This window comes from Lissotriton helveticus, chromosome 1_1, assembly GCF_964261635.1.
Source record: "Lissotriton helveticus chromosome 1_1, aLisHel1.1, whole genome shotgun sequence".
NCBI classification, from domain to species: domain Eukaryota; kingdom Metazoa; phylum Chordata; class Amphibia; order Caudata; family Salamandridae; genus Lissotriton; species Lissotriton helveticus.
The window spans coordinates 1,177,681,917-1,177,699,996 of record NC_136057.1 but is presented as its reverse complement, the minus strand read 5'-3'; the positions used below and the strand labels follow the sequence as shown (position 1 = coordinate 1,177,699,996).

The following is an 18,080-nucleotide window of genomic DNA, read 5'->3' as shown; positions in this document are numbered from 1 at the left end:
CGGACGTCAGTCCTGTACATAGCTTTCTGCGCCAGGAACGCAGAGCCATGCAAGAAACAGACACTGGTGCCATGAAACTAGGGCCCTCAAAGGGAGATAACTTAACCCTAGATATCGGTTCGCAGAACGGGGAGGTTGTGTGGTGCGGTAAGGAATCTAACACCAACTACTGTTTCTTACAGATAGATCGTTACCGTAGGTAAGTAACTTGTGCATCTGAAAGAAACAGGTTAGTGTTAGATTCCTTACCTTAGAATAGATAGCCCAGCAATACCAACCCCGGTGGTGGGTCTGCGAACTAAGATCACACCAGAAAGTCCTGGAGAACGTAACAGCCGAAAAAGCCACATCTCCGGACTTGGCTGTCTAGGCAGTAGTGCCTAGCAAACGTGTGCAGCGAGGCCCACGTAGCTGCCTGACAGATGTCCGGCAAAGGGACTCCCTGACCAAGGGCAGTAGTAGCCGCCATGGTCCGAGTGGAATGGGCGCGCAGCCCCACAGGAGGCTCCTTTTTGCCAAGGAGTAGCAAACCTTGACGCACAAAACAACCCACTGAGAGATGGTTCGTTTGTGCACCGCCAGTCCCTTCCTTGCGCCCACGTAACCAAGAAAGAGCTGGTCATCCACCCGGAACTGGCCTGTGCGGTCTAGATATAAGGAGATAGCACATTTTGGGTCCAGACGGTGGAGATCCTCTTCCTACTTCGAGGGATGGGGAAAGAAGGTGGGTAAGGTGATGGACTGCCTGATATGAAAGTCTGTAACCACCTTGGGCAGGAAAGAAGGACGAGTCATCAGAACAACCTTGTCCGGATGGACAGAGAGGAACGGAGGCTTTGAAAACAGAACCTGGAGCTCACTCACTCTCCTGGCAAAGGTGATGGCAAGCAGGAATGCAGTTTTAAGAGTTAGAAGACTAAGAGGACAGTTATGAAGTGGCTCAAAGGGAGCGCACATCAGATAAATCAGTACACGGATCAAGTCCTACTGAGGCATCACAAAGGCACAGGAGGGAACATGTGTAGGATGCCTTTCAAGAAGCTATTTACAACAGGGGACTTGAAAAGAGAAGGCTGATCAGGAAGCTTTAAGAAGGCTGAAATGGCCGAGAGAAAGCCTTTGATAGTGCCCAGAACAGAGCCCTGCTGGGCAAGAGAAAGAAGGAAGAGGAGAACCTCTGAAAGGTGGGCAGAAAGTGGATCCACAGCCTTTGCGGTGCACCATGCCACAAATTTGTTCCACCTGCAGGTGTATACCGTTTTTGTGGAGGGACGCCTGGCTGCCAGAATCACATCACAGACTTCAGGAGGCAAGTCAAATGGCCTCAACTGTCGCCGCTCAATCTCCACGCATGTAGGTGGAGAGTGGACAGGTCCCTGCTGCTGCGACAGAAGGTCCTCCTGAAGAGGCAGACGAATCGGGGGATCGACTGACATGCTGAGTAGCACAGGATAACAGTATCTTCGTGCCCAGTCCGGAGCCACAAGGATGACTTGGGCCCGGTCTCGCCTCATCTTCTTCAGCACTCTGGGCAGAAGTGGTGTAGGTGGAACGGTGTACAACAGACCGCAGCTCCACTCGTGACAAAAAGCGTCTCCGAGCGAGTGCTGCCTTGGAATTTCCAACGCACAGAACTGATGACATTGTGCGTTATCTTCGGTGGCAAATAGATCTAACCAAGGTTCTTCCCACTGCTGAAAGAGACCTTGCGCCACGTCAGAGTTCAGACGCCATTCGTGATCCATCATGCACCGGCGGCTGAGTTCGTCCGCCCTGGCGTTCAGGGAACCTGCCAGGTGTTGAACCACCAGGGTGACGCCTTGGTGTTCCAGCCATGTCCAGAGGCGCAGAGCCTCCTGACAAAGGGCCCACGACCCCACCCCGGACTGTTTGTTGCAGTACCACATGGCGGTGGTGTTGTCCATGAACACCTGCACTCTACTTCCCCGAACAGAGGGAAGGATTGCCTTCAGTGCAAGTTGGATGTGGCCCCCCCCATCCCAGGAGGGACACATCCGTCAACTACTATGTGCTCCTGTAGGGGTAGGGAAAGGGATCTGCCGCTGACCCAATCGCGGTTCGTGAGCCACCACTGCAACTGACTCGCAGTGCCCTCCGAGATCAGGACGTGGTCGGAGAGGTTGCCCTGATGCTGTGCCCACTGAAACTTCAGGTCCCACTACAGAGCCAGCATCCGCCACCTGGCATGATGCACCAGTAGAATGCAGGAGGCCATCAGCCCCAGGAGCCTCAGTGTTAACCTGACCGAAACTTGGGATAAAGACTGAAAGATCGGAATCAGAGCCTGAATATCCCGAACCCGCTGTTCGGGAGGATAAACCCGAACCGCTCCGATGAATAGGAGCTTCTGAGAGGGGCACAGGTGTGACTTCAGCACGTTGATGGAGAACCCTAGTGAGTGCAAGATGTCGGCCGTAGCCAGGAGGTGGAAGACGACTGTCTGGTGCGAGCCCGCCTTCAACAACCAGTCGCCGAGATAGGGGGAAGACTGAAACCCCTGATCTGCGCAGATGAGCTGCGACCATCACTTTTGTGAACACCCGAGGGGCACTGGTGAGGCCGAAGGGGATCACGGTAAACTGAAAGTGTTCGTGGCCAACCGTGAACCGCAGGTAGCGCCGGTGGGCCGGCAGGACAGGGATGTAGAAATATGCGTCCTGCAAATCCAACGCAGCCAGGACCCGAGGTAAAATCAGCATCTTGAACTTCTCCTTCCGGAGGAAGCCGTTGATGCTCCGGAGGTCCAAGATAGGGCATAGGCCTCCTTTGCCCTTCTTAGGTACCAGAAAGTAGTGGGAGTAGCAACCAGGTCCTACTTCTGGCCCAGGAACTCGCTCGATAGCCCCCTTGGCCAAGAGGGCCATACCTTTCTCCTGCAGGAGTTGCAAGTGATCCCCCGACATGCGGTGGTACTGCAGTGGCATGACTGGAGGGGTCACCTCGAAGGGGAGGGAGTAGCTCCTTCGGACAATTTGCAGCACACACCTGTCCGACGTGATGGAGCGCCAGAGGAGGAGGTGATGGCAGACCCTGCCCCCCACTGGCGTCGAATGGGCCTGAAAGCTCAGACTAGGAAGGCTTTGAGGTAGATGCTGCGGGAGTGGATGTGGACTGACCTTGCCGTTGTCCCCCGGCACCACCACGGCGGTTACCATGTCCGCGACTGCGTTGAGGCTGGTTCTGCGGCCTGTGGTTGTACGAACGCGTGGGGGCGCCCCTTCCTTGGCCACGAAGGGGCGAAAAGCAGAAGTCTGCTGGCGCTGGGCCGACAGGCCCAAGGACTTGGCCATAGCCCTGGAGTCCTTGAAACGCTCAAGAGCACTGTCTGCTTTGTCGCCAAAAAGGCGGCGGTCATCAAAGGGCATGTCCATGAGCGTGACCTGGACATCCCCTGAAAAATTGGCGGACCTCAGCCAGGCATGGCGACGGATCGCCACTGACGTGGAAATCGCTCTGCCCAGCGAGTCCGTGGTATCAAGTCCACATCTGATGGAGTAGCGTGCTGCATCCGGCCCCTCGGCAAGTGCCTGGGCGAGCCGTGCCTGGGCCTCCTACAGACACTGGGGCAGCACGTCTGCCACCGTGTCACACAAAGAGTGGGTGTAATGGCCAAAAAGGCAAGCGGTGTTGATAGACCGCAAACCCAAACTCAATGAGGAGAACAGTTTCTTCCCAAACTGATCAAACCTTTTGGATTCCCGATCTGAAGGGGCAGTCGGGAATGCGGTCTGGGATGTAGAGGCCTGAATCACCAGGCTCTCAGGGGTAGGGTGAACGGACAAAGTGGGGGTTGCCCGGAGCCGGGCGGTGGCGTTGGGCCACGTTCCAATCCACAGGCGCCACTGTGGAGGGCTTGGACCAAGTGCCCATCAGAACGTCCATGAGGGCTTCGTTAAACCGCAGCGTAGGCTCCGACGAGCTTACTAGCAGCTGATTCACCTCGGTGAGGAGATTAGTCCTGACGGCCGCAGTAGGGAGCACAAGAGCAAAGACCTTGGCTACCCTGCTCAACACCACACCATAAGTGGTACCCTACTCCGTAGCCACGGAGGGAGGAGAGATGAATCCAGTGTTGGGCGATGTGTCCAGACCACTGTCCTCCCCCAACTCATCTGCCCATGTCCTGACTTAACTGGCACTGTTGTGCAGGAGGGTCCTCAGACCCCTCCCAGTCCTCCCCTTCATCAGTGTCCTGATAAACAGGCAGAAATTACGGATCCGGGTCATAGGTGAATTGCTCACCCACCGACGCCGGAGACGGTGCCGAGCGGCGCCGCTCCGACGCCAGACCCGGACTGAAACCGGGGGTGGCGTCATCCGAAGACAGCGCCGGGAGTGACACCAATGGGGTTGGCGCCGGTGGAGGAGTCGTAAGGTCGACTGGGATCCAGGCCTGGATCCCCCTGGACCATGCGGCATCGGGACCGAAGTAGACGACCGCAACGAAGCCCCCGACGGCGCCGGGGCCGAAGCCACCGGCGCGCTTAGGGCGTGCTCGGGTCTGTGGGGCCCGAAGGTGCGCCAGCAAGTCTCAACGGAGGGAAGCATCGCCTTATGGCGACGAGGAAGTCGCGTATCTCCTTTGGCGTCGCATGCAGTCCAGGGACGGAGGGTAGGGGACCGGATGAGCTGCCCGTGGCTCCGCGGAGCCGCGGGGGTTGTGTCACTCGAACCTCTGCAGAGTTGTGCGACTGGGATTCAGAAGAGCAATGACGCCTCTTCGACAACTTCTTCCTTGACTTACCGGAGGACTTCAAGCCCGACGAGTGGTTGTGACTAGATAAGCGTCGATGGCTGCGGCTCCGCGACTGGTCCCTCGACTTCCTCCTCGACCGGGACCTCGAGTGGCGCGGAGACGACTGCCGGATCTCGAGGAGCTTACGGTACCGCTCCCGCCTAGCTTTAGAGGTCATGACCCTGTAGTCGGGGTACGACTTGTCATCGTGGTCGGCCCCGAGGCAGTAGAGACACCGGCGGTGGGGGTCGGTCATCGACATCAGGCGGTGACAGGCGTCGCGCGGTTTGAACCCGGGCACTTTACCGGCACCAGGAGTCGATATCGACTCGAAAAGAATAGACAAAAATAGGCCAAAATGTTAGTCAAATAATGACTTGGGTAACTGCTCTTCCCGGATGTGCGCTTACTGGCGCGGAAAAAAGAAGAACGGACGTCAGCGCACGAGGGCGTCGTCCAAGTACTCCGACAATGTCATCCCGGCGATCACGATGCCGACGCCGGATGCGGAGCCGCAGACGACGCCGAAAACTTTCCGGATCTAGTCTGACACCTGGGGATATTCTAAGGTAAGGAATCTAACACTAACCTGTTTCTTTCAGATCTGACCATCACTCCATTTCCAGATTTGAATGGCTGCTATATGGAATTATATTTACACTTGTATTCAATAATTTGGACTCCTAGTGCCTAGGAGTTATGAGTACTCGGAAGGATCCTTCAAACCAATTGAATAGTAACTATATCCCAGCAAATCTGTAATAGTGCCTAACCCACATTAACTGAATCTAACAAAAACATCTGGTGCTTTCTGAAAAATGCCAAATGCTTCTTGAATGATGCCATAGCCAGATCTTGCATTAAGGCATAGACAGGATTAGAAACGTATGCAGTTTATAATTTATCTCTGCTCAGGTAACTGTCTACTGGAAAGCATGCAGCTGATCTTCATTCATCAAGTTAGGATCGTCAATTTCTATCCTCCCAAACCCTGTTAAGGTTCTGGAGAAACGTTAATTATGGCATCTTTTTGCCTATAATCTAATTTAATATTAGATCATGGGCAGTTAAATTTCTGTACGCTTCATAGTACTGAATCAGCATTGACAGAGGTGGTTAATGAACTCCAAACATGTATTGTACAAACCGGGCCACCATCTTGAATCCCCATCCCCCCCTTACTAATCAGTGTAATTTTGAGAGAACACTTTCCACTTATCACAAAAGGTCAAGAAAGGAAAGGTTTAAAGGTCAACATAAGGTAGCACAAGATCAGTAATGACGCTGTCGTACATGCCATCCCTGTGACTGTATTGTGAAACTAGCTTTTGGTTTAAACATTTTAAATAATGAAATACCTACTTGGTATGCGAAAAGTAGAGAGCCAGGTGATGTGCCAACCTTTTCTTTCACAGTAACAGTGACTTCTCCAGAGAATGGTGAAGCCACCTCGCCAAGTTCACAGACAATCCTAGTTGGAAGAAAAACATGCAGTATGAAGAACACAAGCTTTAGGCTTTCACAACAGTAATCATGCCTTTCGAAGAAAAGCATGCAACAAATCCTTGAAATATAATACACTGTGGTATATGGCTTCAGCACAATATGAAAATTTGCTGTGTAGTATCTGTAAAGAGGAAACAGACAGAATTGGAATGCAAATAAGGGCCACCTGGCTCTTCATAATCCCATCTCCCCCTCCTCCCTCCCTCCCTCCCTCTCCCACCCATATTCAGGGACTTGAGATACACATCGGCTGAATAAGTGCTGACAATCTCCCTTTTTCCATTACTTGGTGCATTGGCTGCTTATATTTCCCACTCGCCTGCAGCAAAGACCTAGTTAAACACCGGCCCCCATTTACTCCTCACTGAGGATACAAGATTTTTTGGGAAAGTGATCCCTTAAGTAAAGGCTGTATTCAAAAGATCTTTGAGCACCAGAGTTTGTGTTGCTGACTACCAACTTCCCTTGCCAACTGCGAGACCAGAAATTTGGGGAAATATGCATCTTGCCAGGACTAGCAGCATGCAACCATATCGGGGAAAGACGCCCACTGGTTGCTGGAGAGGAGGACTGGAGTTGCCCCTGTACAAAATAAAGTTTGTCTGTGAGAGAGTGCCTTGACAAGTTTAACAAGTGCAGAAGGTCAGCTCAGTTTGATTCATGGCAGGACCAGCACTGCCAGGCCTGGAGTAGAGGCCTTGAGCCCCGGTCCTTCCAGAGTGTGCCTGAAGCAAAGTGTTTTGCTCCCAAGATGGCGTGACAGATGAGATGTTCTGACTGCAACCATTGTAACAGTTTTATCAAGAAATTCCCAGAGCACCTAAATGACTAGGTACCAAAAATGTTGCTACAACAATCAGCAGTACATCAAGCCACCTCCAACTTCCCACAAAACTGGGCACATACAAATGCTTGTGCCCCTGGCTTGTAGCAAACGCCAAAAAATAACTAGTGTAACTGTGTGAGGATCACATCTGCAATTGGCAGACCTTACAACTTACGCCTGAATCACCACTGCAACCCAGGGTGAGCTTTTAGCTTTGAGTGGCAGGTTTGGAACTGGGCCCAAGAAAGCACTCCCTGAAAGATGACCAAACTTTAACGAATAGCCAATACAAGTGCTCCTCATATGCAGTTGGCCTTCCCCGTTGGTGGGGCCCACGCCTACACACTAGAGACTGATTGGGGTAATGTCAACCAGACTTCTTCATGCAGCACAAAGCAGGAGGGAAGGAACAGATTAGCTTCCACCTCAGATGACGAAAGCTATCCAGGCACTTTAAAGCTGGTACTGATCAGGGACTGTGAACAAGAAAAAGGGCGCGTAGCTTGATGAGGCACCACCCATGAGTCAGCATCTACTCAAGCTCTTTCACAAAGTGTCTAGTACCTTCGGGGACCACCTAAGGCATGTAACGACAAGTTCCAAAATACATTACATTGCTGAAATAAACGTGTGCCCATTTTGATGGTCTGTGGAATATTTATGCTCAGTATTGAGTTGTGGGTGGAGAATTAAAGTACCTTTCCATTTTTAAGAAAAAGCACCAGCAGTATTATTATTTACTGACAAAGGTTATTCGCTTTAATGAGTTCAGAGTCCTCTAACCTATGGCATAACCAAGGGATACTAAACTTCACCGCCCTAGGGTTAAGTGCAAAAGGGATGAACTTGGTGCTCAGTTCTAGGCTCAATAATAAGTAAAAACCCAGGGCACGAATGGTAAAGGGCACCGATTGCTACAATTTAAGCCCACTAACTGTCAGGCTATGATGGGAGTACTGAAAATGTCCCCAAAGCCCTCAAATACTGTGAGAATGTTGATCAGAATCTTCTCTGATTGCTTCATGCTATTCAGGTTTACAACTGCACTACAAACAAACTAACAAAAAAACACACACACACACAGACACACACACACACACACACACACCGACTTTAGTGTTGTTCTGGTGAAATTCTTTCCAGTGATTGCCCTTCCACAACCCAACATATGAATGATGGCCTTTGGTTGATCTACCATAATTCCATTCATCTCATACCGAGGCACAAGAATAGATAATTTCAGTGAGGGAAGCCGGGTGCAGATATACATTTCCCCTCCCAAATGATAAGACCAAATGAAGCTCCGAGATCATTTTGATCCTTTGTGTTTACTATACAATTAATATGTGTTTAACTTAGAAAATTCACATTTTAGGCATTAACACAACTGGACACTTTGATCAAAGCACACAAGTAAACCTGGGAAACCGTTTACTCAACCATTTAAAACACAAAGCATTTATTATATCCACTTAAATTTAAACTTTCACATCTAAACCCATGCAAAAAAAGAGAATAAGTTACCTGGTCGAAACAGAGTAGAGCTCGGGCTTGAAAACGCATGCTTGGCCAGCAACAACTATTTCTTCTACATCAGTGTCAATGACACCCATGTTGGATCCTTTAATTGTGAGCTGAATTCCTCCACTAACTGGTCCAGTCCTTGGTTCAAACTGCGGAATGGACACAAAGCATCAGCCAATGATGGTAGTACCAAGCTAACGCATAGGCACAAGAAAACATGTGGACCATTCAAGACATACTCATCGTGGGATGCTTTGAAATTGTACTATTCTAAGATGGGGGCACTCAACAAGCCTGTACAGAATAAGCACATGCATCAGATCAGATATAGTTTATGTTCTGCCGCTCAATTAGATGATTCACCCTGCCCACCGTCTCCCCTCCACTGAGTGCCTTTATACAGCACGTACATCAGCTTATGCACCAACTCAACACTTGCCTCAAAAATGTGACGTGCTATTTGAAAGTAAACAAAAGAAGCATCCTGCTCGAGACCTAGATTACCAATGTGCACAGTCCATTAAATTACTGTACATTGTATTTAACAGTTCATTAGCCTACCATATTTATTACAGATATTGTTTGAAGGGACTCCAGTGCACATTACAGACTGGTTGATAAAGTGCTTCCAATTCTTTAAAATAAGTTGTCAGCGGAACAGGGATATGATAAATACTTAGAGCCTGCTATTACACATACAGCCATGAAGCATCCCTTTCTGGCATCCTTTGAGAGAATCCTACCATCCATGCCTTGGAAGGCATGGCCACCCAACATACAACGGAAATATCCCAAGCTTAGCAGGGCAGGCTACGGCTGGATATTTCAGTGGACCCTTCCCTGAGGGAGAAGAATGTTCATCTACAAGACCGGGCTCAAACACTGCACTGCTTCATTTATAGTGGATCCTCCATGAATGAATGAAAGTAACTTGTAGAGTGGAAACTATCTCTTCAAGGCATCTTGGCACTAGGAACTCACAACTATCTCGATGCATAGGTTAACATAACAGATTGCTTTTATGTTCCTTCCTAAAACTTTTGTCGTCTGGTATTTTACGCAGGTGAATGAGGAAAGCATTCCACGGAGACAGCGACTGAGCAAAAACTGCCTCACTCTCTCAATCTACATCTTAAAAAGCAGGGCTCCACCAAGAGACAGTGACTAAACAAAGAGGACATTCAGGGCTCTTTTAGGCAATATGGTATGCAACAAAAAGAGGGTGCCACCCCATAAAAGGCTTTGTGAAAGAAAGAGCAGCTTAAATTAAATTTGCTTTGACGAGCCTCCGAAACCCTTGTAAAATTTTCAGGAAGTCTGGAACTGTACCATGGGTCAGATGGGCATTCGCAATCTTGGTCCATAGGTGGGAGAAGAGTTGATTTAGATCCTGTTTAATGAGGAAGTGATGGGGCCAGAGAAATACAATGTGGGTTTTAGTGATGCTTCAACCTTCCAGATATCGTTTTCATTGCATTTTTCAATTTTGTTAGGGATTGGGGGTGGGGGGGTGGGGGGGGCAGTTGCGGTGGAGCGAATGGTCTGTAAGCGTAGTTTCAGTATCTCTGTTCTGGTTGAGCCACAGGTGTGTCTTTCTAAATTTTTGGTTAATTGGTTCTCCGCAACAGAGTTTTCTATCATATTTATCTTCTATTCGAGAAAGACTGAAAACCTCTCACAGGTTTCTGGGGCGCTGTCACCGGTCCTAGCATTGCCGGGGCAGGTCTTGTGCTAGATGATCTCAAATAAGTTCCCTAATCCAATTTCAGGCATTGATGAGTTGAGATCTGAAATACAAGGTTTTAGTATGCCACTGGATTTTCCTGTAGGAGTGCATGTGTACAATTTTGATTAGGTGTGGAGTGGAGGGGGTATCTATGCCCATCTTCTTTCTGCTATTCTGAGTTGTCCCCTTTCCTCATTTAAGTTCTGGTTATACCTTTGGTGAGACTGTTTGCTCTTCTGTATTTTTAGATGCTGGTGCAACACTTCTTATTGTAGTGGGCGGTTAGTTCTTGTACACTCTGTATATCATTAGAGGGTATGAATTTTCTGAAGCAAAGCACAGTTCGTTCTAGTCCGTTTCATATTTGTTTTGAAGTGGAAGAGGACAGGTGATGACCTGACCTGTCACTTAGATGGATTCTATTTCCAGTTATCCTTCTTTGGCCATGAAAAGGACTAGAGTCGGCCCTTTTATGGTGGTTGGTCCTTCGCAAACTCAGGGGTGCATTCTATCAGTTGAGGTTTGATGGGTTATGCCCTGAAGTGGTCGTAATTGGTGTCATTGTCTAAGTTATCACTGACCCGAATATTATATGGTCTTCTGTGAGGTTGCAGGAGCCGGACTGTAGGATAGATTGTAGTAGTGCATACATTTTCTCTTCTTTCAGGCTCTTAAATGGTGTCTTGAGTTCTTGGCTGTCATTAAGTGGCATGGCTGGGTGGAGGTTCTTTTCCCTGGTATGTGGCACATCAAGTGGTCCAGAAGCGTTTGCATGTAACGCTCCGAGTCTCAATTCATTGCTGTGGTTAGAGATGGACATCACTACCTTGATTAGGCTGTTAAGCTTGTATTCTATACCTCCTTAGCAAGGGGCTGTAAAAGGGTAGCAGCCTCTGGTCATGGGTGAGACCAGTTAGTTGGGCCATCTGGGGTTTTCCAAAGGTATTTACCCAAAACGAAGATGCCAGGTGTTACATTTGTGCAGAGAGCTAAAATACTCATGAGATACTGAGACTATTATCGTAACCATTTTTTTCTTTACATGCAATCAGTGCGGCAGTAAAAAGTGTTTTTCTCATCACTTTTGCTGTACTGTGGCAATAAACTGGAATTTGAATGAATGTTTCCTGGTACAACTGTCTTAAATAATGTCTTATTTGACCACATTTATTTTCACTGCCATGGCATACATATATAGTGTGAACCCAAGGGTAGGATATAGGCGATTTACACAAACAGAGAACAAGCACTGCTACTGACCAAATAATTCTTTCACACACAATTATTACTTTTCCTTATTCATTGGCTTCAGAAAATCTACTTACTCGCTCACTATTGCGAGTCAGATTTTATCAGATGGAACTCATTTAGGATCTACTCGCCCATGAGTTGACAAAGAACAGGTGTTCTGTTCAGGCAGAAAGTGAAGGAACAATAAAGATGCCTTTGAATCTTGTTTTTATCTTGTCACATTTGCTCTATGTTCATAGAAAGAGGTCAGAAGTCAGTTTACAATTACTTTTCCTTCTCGGACTGCAAAGTTTCAGGATTTTGTAAAGTGAACTGTTTGACCTGCTGTGGGAAGTTTGAAATGAAAGACTGCAGTGTATCAGGTGTTTCCTAACTCACATTTAAATGAACAAGTCAATTTGACAAACATTTCAAAATCTAGTTCAGAAACCCCATTGTTTTGTACTTGTGTGATGAAAAAAATATTTTAATAGGATGAAAAACAAATCAAAATGTTTGGTGATGCGCAAATGATAAATATGTTTTCTGAAAGCCAATTTTCACAGATTATTGTTAATACACTACATAGTTTTATCAGTAAAGCTGCAAAGCAGTTGGAAGGTTTTTGGCTATTTCTTGGACATTTTCTGTCTAAAAACGACAGTGCGCTACCACATCATGCTTTAAAAATATATTCATTAAAAGTATGTGTTTACACAAACTGAGAAACACAACTGCCTCTGCGCTGATGGTAGTGCTATTATCGTGTGTCCCCTATATGTTGGCTAGATATTTATTTCACATGTAGCAAACGTTTAGTCTATTTAATCAAAGAAAAGTGTTTTGTTTTGTACAGAAAAAATGCTTAAATCATATATTTGAAGGTGCACTCATATGTGAAAATTAAGAGAAATGTGACTCTATAAAATGTTAGCCAAAGATCACACAAGTTGAAACCGAGTATATTACAGTTAGGTCGAGTTAACTATTCTAGTTATTCAGCCTGCAGGTCTACTAACATTTTTATGATTTTTCAAGGCCTGATTCACATATATATTGATGACTAGCGCCTCACTGCAGACGAGAGAGCTCTACTGATACTGCACTAGCTCGACATCCTTATACACAGCTAGCCCCAACACCATGTGAGTTTAAGGATGGGGCGGGGGTTAGGGCATTCATCGTGTAAAGGTGGCACTGTGCTGACAATTACGCTTTTTGTGTAGTTCGTGAAAAGGCAGACACCAGTGAAAGCCAACAGTGGATCTTTTGCCCTTTCTGAAGTAGGGTTCTCCATGGCCAGGTGTTGGTTTTGCAAAGTATGCTCTCACCACAAAAAAACACACAAGATGGAAGCCAGGTGTAGTGATTTAATTGATGAGCAGGTCCACGTAGATTCTTGAAGGAATATGTATTTGAGTAAGAAGGCACAAAGTGGTAATTATAAAGATATTACTAAGAATAAAACCCCACCAGGAGCTTGCTCCTTTCAGCTCAGTCCCAAACTCCCAACTGACTAGATCTCACAACCCAACATTCTAATATGTCATCATGAATAATCAGATTTCAAATGATGACAGAAGTGAATAAGCTCAGGGCCGGCCCTAGGCATGTGCAAAGAGTGCACCTGCACAGGGCCGCCAAACCCCAGGGGCCACCACGAGTCCCCGCAGACTTGCCAGCAGGTAGTTAAAGTCTTGCCTGCAGCTCAACAGCCTCTGGCTGAGAGTGTTACAATTTTACAAATCAGCCCCTGCTGCCAGGCTGCATATTTCACGCTCGCGGCCCTTCAGAATTACCGAGACCGGGGCGGGTCCTGCCCCAGCAGTGGTTGCTTGCTAGTGGCTGTGGCACAGTTGGGGGGATTATCCGGATGTGACCTCTGCCTTCCGTCACGTCTTGGACTCGGAGGAAGTCATGTGGTCAGAAGCGGCGGGGAACTCGAATGAGGCTGACGGTGGCGTCGAGTCCTCTCCTGGTGCGTTGTGAACACCATACGCTGCTGTGTGCGCATAATAAGTTTGCAACCCCCGTTAGATTCCAGGCCGGCCAGCTGCAGCATAATTGGCCAAATCACTGCTTCCTCTCAGCATGGCCGCCCGCGTGCAGATTGAGGAGAGGCATCAGGCGCAGGCAACACTGCGGCCGAGCTGGGAGACTGGCTCTGTGGCCGACCCCCGTGTTCACCGCGGCCGGCGCAGGACCAGGACCAACGCAGACAGAGACAGTCTCTGAAGTAGTAGCTCAAGTAAGTTCTACTTATAATTAATTACCTTTACTTTGGCCACGCGTTGATGCCTGCTGCCACTGAAAGTGTGTTATATATTGCTTTGTAACACAAGCCCGCCCAGAATCTCTGCCTGGGGGTTGGGCTGGCGAAGCAGCAGGGGGCACTGCAGGACGTAAAACACTGCTGTCAGTGCGAGCGGGATCTCTTCACACTGGTCTGATAAAGATAAAGACTAGTGGACCGGGGTGCCCATAACCTCTGAAGAACGAGGAGACTGAGCAGGCCTGCAGTGCAAATTACTGTGAATTTTAAATCAAATGATGATCTTGCAGATAACCAGTCGCTCAGAAGGATGGCGAGAGAGACCGAGTCTGCATATTTTAGTGTGTGTCTCAATTAAATTAATATCATATCATCTGCATGACTGTGCGTGCACGCGGCTCTGCGTGACAAGTTATTCTTCACTTGCCTAGGCTCCACGCGTGTTCCGGGAATGGCGGGGCAATTGTGTCCATCCAGGCGAGCGCTGTGCTGTACTTTCTTGATAAAGAAGAGCAGACCAGAGCCTGTGACTGCTTGATAACCTGATTTGGCAGCGGTGAACGAGTATTGTAGACTGTCAACTCTACTGAGCCCCCTAATTCAAGAGAGGCCCAGTGACTGCTGCTGTCGGAGCACTTCCAGCACCAGTTCGGGCGACTGGCAAATTTAGCGGAACCCATACTGGAGAAAGTTTGTTAGTGGCCTTTCCAGAAGGGGCTTTCAATCCGTGCTCATAGAGTGATGGCTGCAATTGGGGGAGTGACTTTAAATGAAAACATACATAAGGTGTTGGTACTTATCCGCAGTACCTATTTTCTCCTTCAAAGTGCCACTGTTCTCCCATTAAATTTGACAGCATTGCTGCGAAGTGCCGATGCTCTCTCTTTTAATTTAAAGTAGTGCAGGTACTCGGTACCCCACACCATCTGCCCAGTTACAGCATTAGTTTACAAAAAGAAGATTGGATTTACTGATCACTCTGGTGAGGTTTAGTAGCATGGAATGGCAAATTTAAAACAGAGCTCAGTGTCAATTATCTGCGGTTCTGTGGTGCGAGCAGGTGTAAAGTGTAGGATGAGAGGAGATTATGCTAATGTATGAGAGTTTTATAGGGACAAGTTGGTGTTTTGAAGGAGTATGTACATGGGAGAAAGCTGAAGAAGGATGTGGTATTGCATTTGCCACCGCATTGAGGAGGACTGCCCTTCTATTTCTGGTCCTTTGCAGCTGTTTTAAGATAATCTTAGAGTTTCTCGTTGCTCAAATGGGTGTAATTTCTGAAATGTATCGATTTCCCTTGTCTCCACAACTTGATTTTTGCTTGCGAGAAAGTGTCACTCATTGTCGTTGAATGTCACTCATAATTTCACTGATATTCAGAAATGTCACACATAAGTAATCTGAAACCTTGGCAGCTATGGATCGGAAGGATCGTTCGTGGCACTGGCGGTCCCCTGGCAGGATTTGGCGGCCTCCGGCTCCGACCCCGGCTAGCAATGGCAGCGTTGTTGTTTTCAGTTTCACTTGCCCAGCCAGCCAGCAGTTTGGGTCCCAGGGCCGTCAATCTTAGCCCTACTACCAATGACGTGACGGCCCTGGGACAGCCCCCACGCGCTGTGCGCAGTGCGCAACTGCGCCTGCTGCTCTTAGCCGCTGTGACGCACCACGGTGGTCACGCTCCCGGCGCCAGGGAGAGTGCGTGCATCGTCATCGTGTGAGAATAAAGAACATTAATACAGGCGCCACCGATGATCATTCAGAGAACACCTCTGTCCGACTACGGCATCTCGACTCTTCCCCGACCCTTCAAATTTGGAACGGTGAGAGTCTCAGCGGACAGCGGACTTGCAGGTATAGACACAACAAAGATACATTCAATCTGTGAATATTATTTGACAGGCACTGTTGTGCAATGTGCAGGCCAGACTCGAGTGGGAACAGTCTTACAATGAAAGCCTGCCCTGCTGCAGTGCACCATGGACCTCGTTCAGTGTTTGTGACACTTCTAGTTGATGCAGAAACTAAACTCCTGACCACTTATCAGTCCACACCACAAATACATCTTCTCTTTTAGTTGAAATAAAATATATGTTTCGTACCTTATTCAAGGGGCACGGATTTTAGCAACCTTAGCAGGATGAACGCCCGATTTACAAATTATATACTGACCTCTGCAGCAGCCGATCAACCCACTGAGCTGCTATACAGCTAAAAGTGGTTTAATCAGAGCTTTCTTAACTTCACCAATCTCTTTCGAAATGGATAAAACTGAAAGGGGTCACATGTAGAGTGTTAAAGGTACCGCGCAAGCAACACAGCTGCCAGTGCCCTCCGCCCGCATCAAGAGTGAGACCTGTAGCCAGTCCTAGGTTTTTAGCCATCTGCACTTTGTATTATGGGACTTGTAGTTTGCTTTTCTCATCTTAAACGTGGACCTAAATATCGTAGAATACACACTACTCCTGCTGGATTTGAAAGTGGGACTAGCTGAACGCGTCAGATAAAGATCTGGGTAACTCCCTCTATCACAGGAAGAAATAGGAGGGGGGGGGGGGACGCCGTCATATCGTAACTGGATGATACACAGGCCTGGACTGCCATGCCCAGTGCTGCCTGATCGCGCCGACACCGGCAGTGACGCACGCCATAATTCCAGTGGACGTATTATTAAAACACCTTCCTGAGCTCCGCCCCGTCGGGACCCCCTCTTCCGGGGCCCCCACCTATGCTCCCTGCACAGGGCCACCATGAGCCTAGAGCCGGCCCTGATAAGCTGGAAAGCCAACACTACACCAGGGTATTCACTTCACAGCTGCGGCGCATTTGCTCACGTTTTCAGGAGTAAAACAATTTCAACTTATTTCAATAAAACCTCACCTCTCGCGAGAAACTTCAGTCACAGGGCATAGGGGGGGTATGATGTCTCAATGCCACCGTCGCATGGTAATGCATGCAACCTGTCTCACCCCAGTCACTGCAGGAAACAGTTAATGATTTGACAAAAAGGAATACGTAATACTTATCAGGTGAATTTGTTTTAAAAGGCATGCAAAATGAACTGACTTGTGAAATATGAGCTACAAAGGCAACGAAAGGCACACGAACTATAGCGCAATCTCGCTGTGCGGCACAGGGGGTGAATTGCTGGAGTATGTCATCTTACGTCAGTAATGACTGGCGACGGGCACTCGGTGGCAGGACTCTGGCACAGTTCGCTGAAAACACACTTGCCACTAGGGTTTTCGCACCACACGCACTGGTACTTGGGGTCGGCGGCAGAGCACAGACTGCAGTCACTTCGGCCATAGAAGCAGTTGTATAAATTCACTGGAGAAAAAAAACACAATTATTTAAACCTCTGCAAGTAGCTTTTGTAGACGGTGTATATGGTGAATAAATTAAAGAACAAGTCTAGGACCTAGAAGTTAGTGGTTCACAACACTACAATGTGGTAAAAAAAAAAAAGAACTGATAAAGTAAAGAAAGGCAAAGGCAGCGCGGAATGAGCAATGAAAACACCACCCACACCAGGCCGAGCACCGTCCCGCGAGACACTCACTTACATCACAGTTTACAACACTTCGCTCACTCTGGCAACCGGAAGTCTGGGCGTTCACCACATAGCAGCACTGCAGCTGCCGTCATTTTATGACGAGCTCAAGTAAACTGTATTTATATAGCGCTTACTACCCTTGACGAGGCGTCATATTTAATTAAAATCTCATCTATCACCCCAGAAACTGAAATCAAATTATCATCAACAGTCATGTTATTAAATATGTGCAAGCGGATATTACTGCATGTACGACATTTGCCAAGTATCACACTAGAAATAAGAAACACAGCGGAACACTGGGTGGTTTCCTTGTAGCTCGAAAGGAATGCGCTGGGATGCTTTACAGCGACACGCTGCCGACCAGTGAAAAACACAACCGTTATCACTTCTTGCTGGAGAAGGAGTGGCCAGCAATGAGCAGCTGCATAAGTTGGGGCAGGCGGATTGGAGTTTAGACACAGAATAGCCCACTGTGGCCTCACAGCAATGACAACCGTTGCATCAGGGGGCTTGCACTTTGGTTTTCCTTACAGTACATATGGCCCAAAAATGTCCAGTTTCTGACGAACTGTTAACTAATAAGCCGGAGTTAAGGTGCCATTAGTTACAATGAGAGAGTACTCTCCTGGGCAGGTGGTATTTTCAATGAATGTGCTATCCCTCACCGCCTTTCACGCCCCCATT

At 48.1% G+C, this 18,080-nt stretch overlaps 1 protein-coding gene across 1 annotated transcript in view; it reads right to left on the bottom strand.

Moving 5' to 3' along the window:
• PLXNB2 (plexin B2) overlaps positions 1-18,080 on the bottom strand; it is a 774,855-nt gene that overhangs the window by 119,785 nt on the left and 636,990 nt on the right. Inside the window, exons 16-18 of the mRNA XM_078679101.1 lie at positions 17,004-17,167; positions 8,613-8,761; positions 6,119-6,227 (exon numbers count right to left, since the gene is read on the bottom strand). Coding sequence (XP_078535227.1) covers positions 6,119-6,227; positions 8,613-8,761; positions 17,004-17,167 — 422 coding nt within the window. The remainder of the gene's footprint in view (positions 1-6,118; positions 6,228-8,612; positions 8,762-17,003; positions 17,168-18,080) is intronic.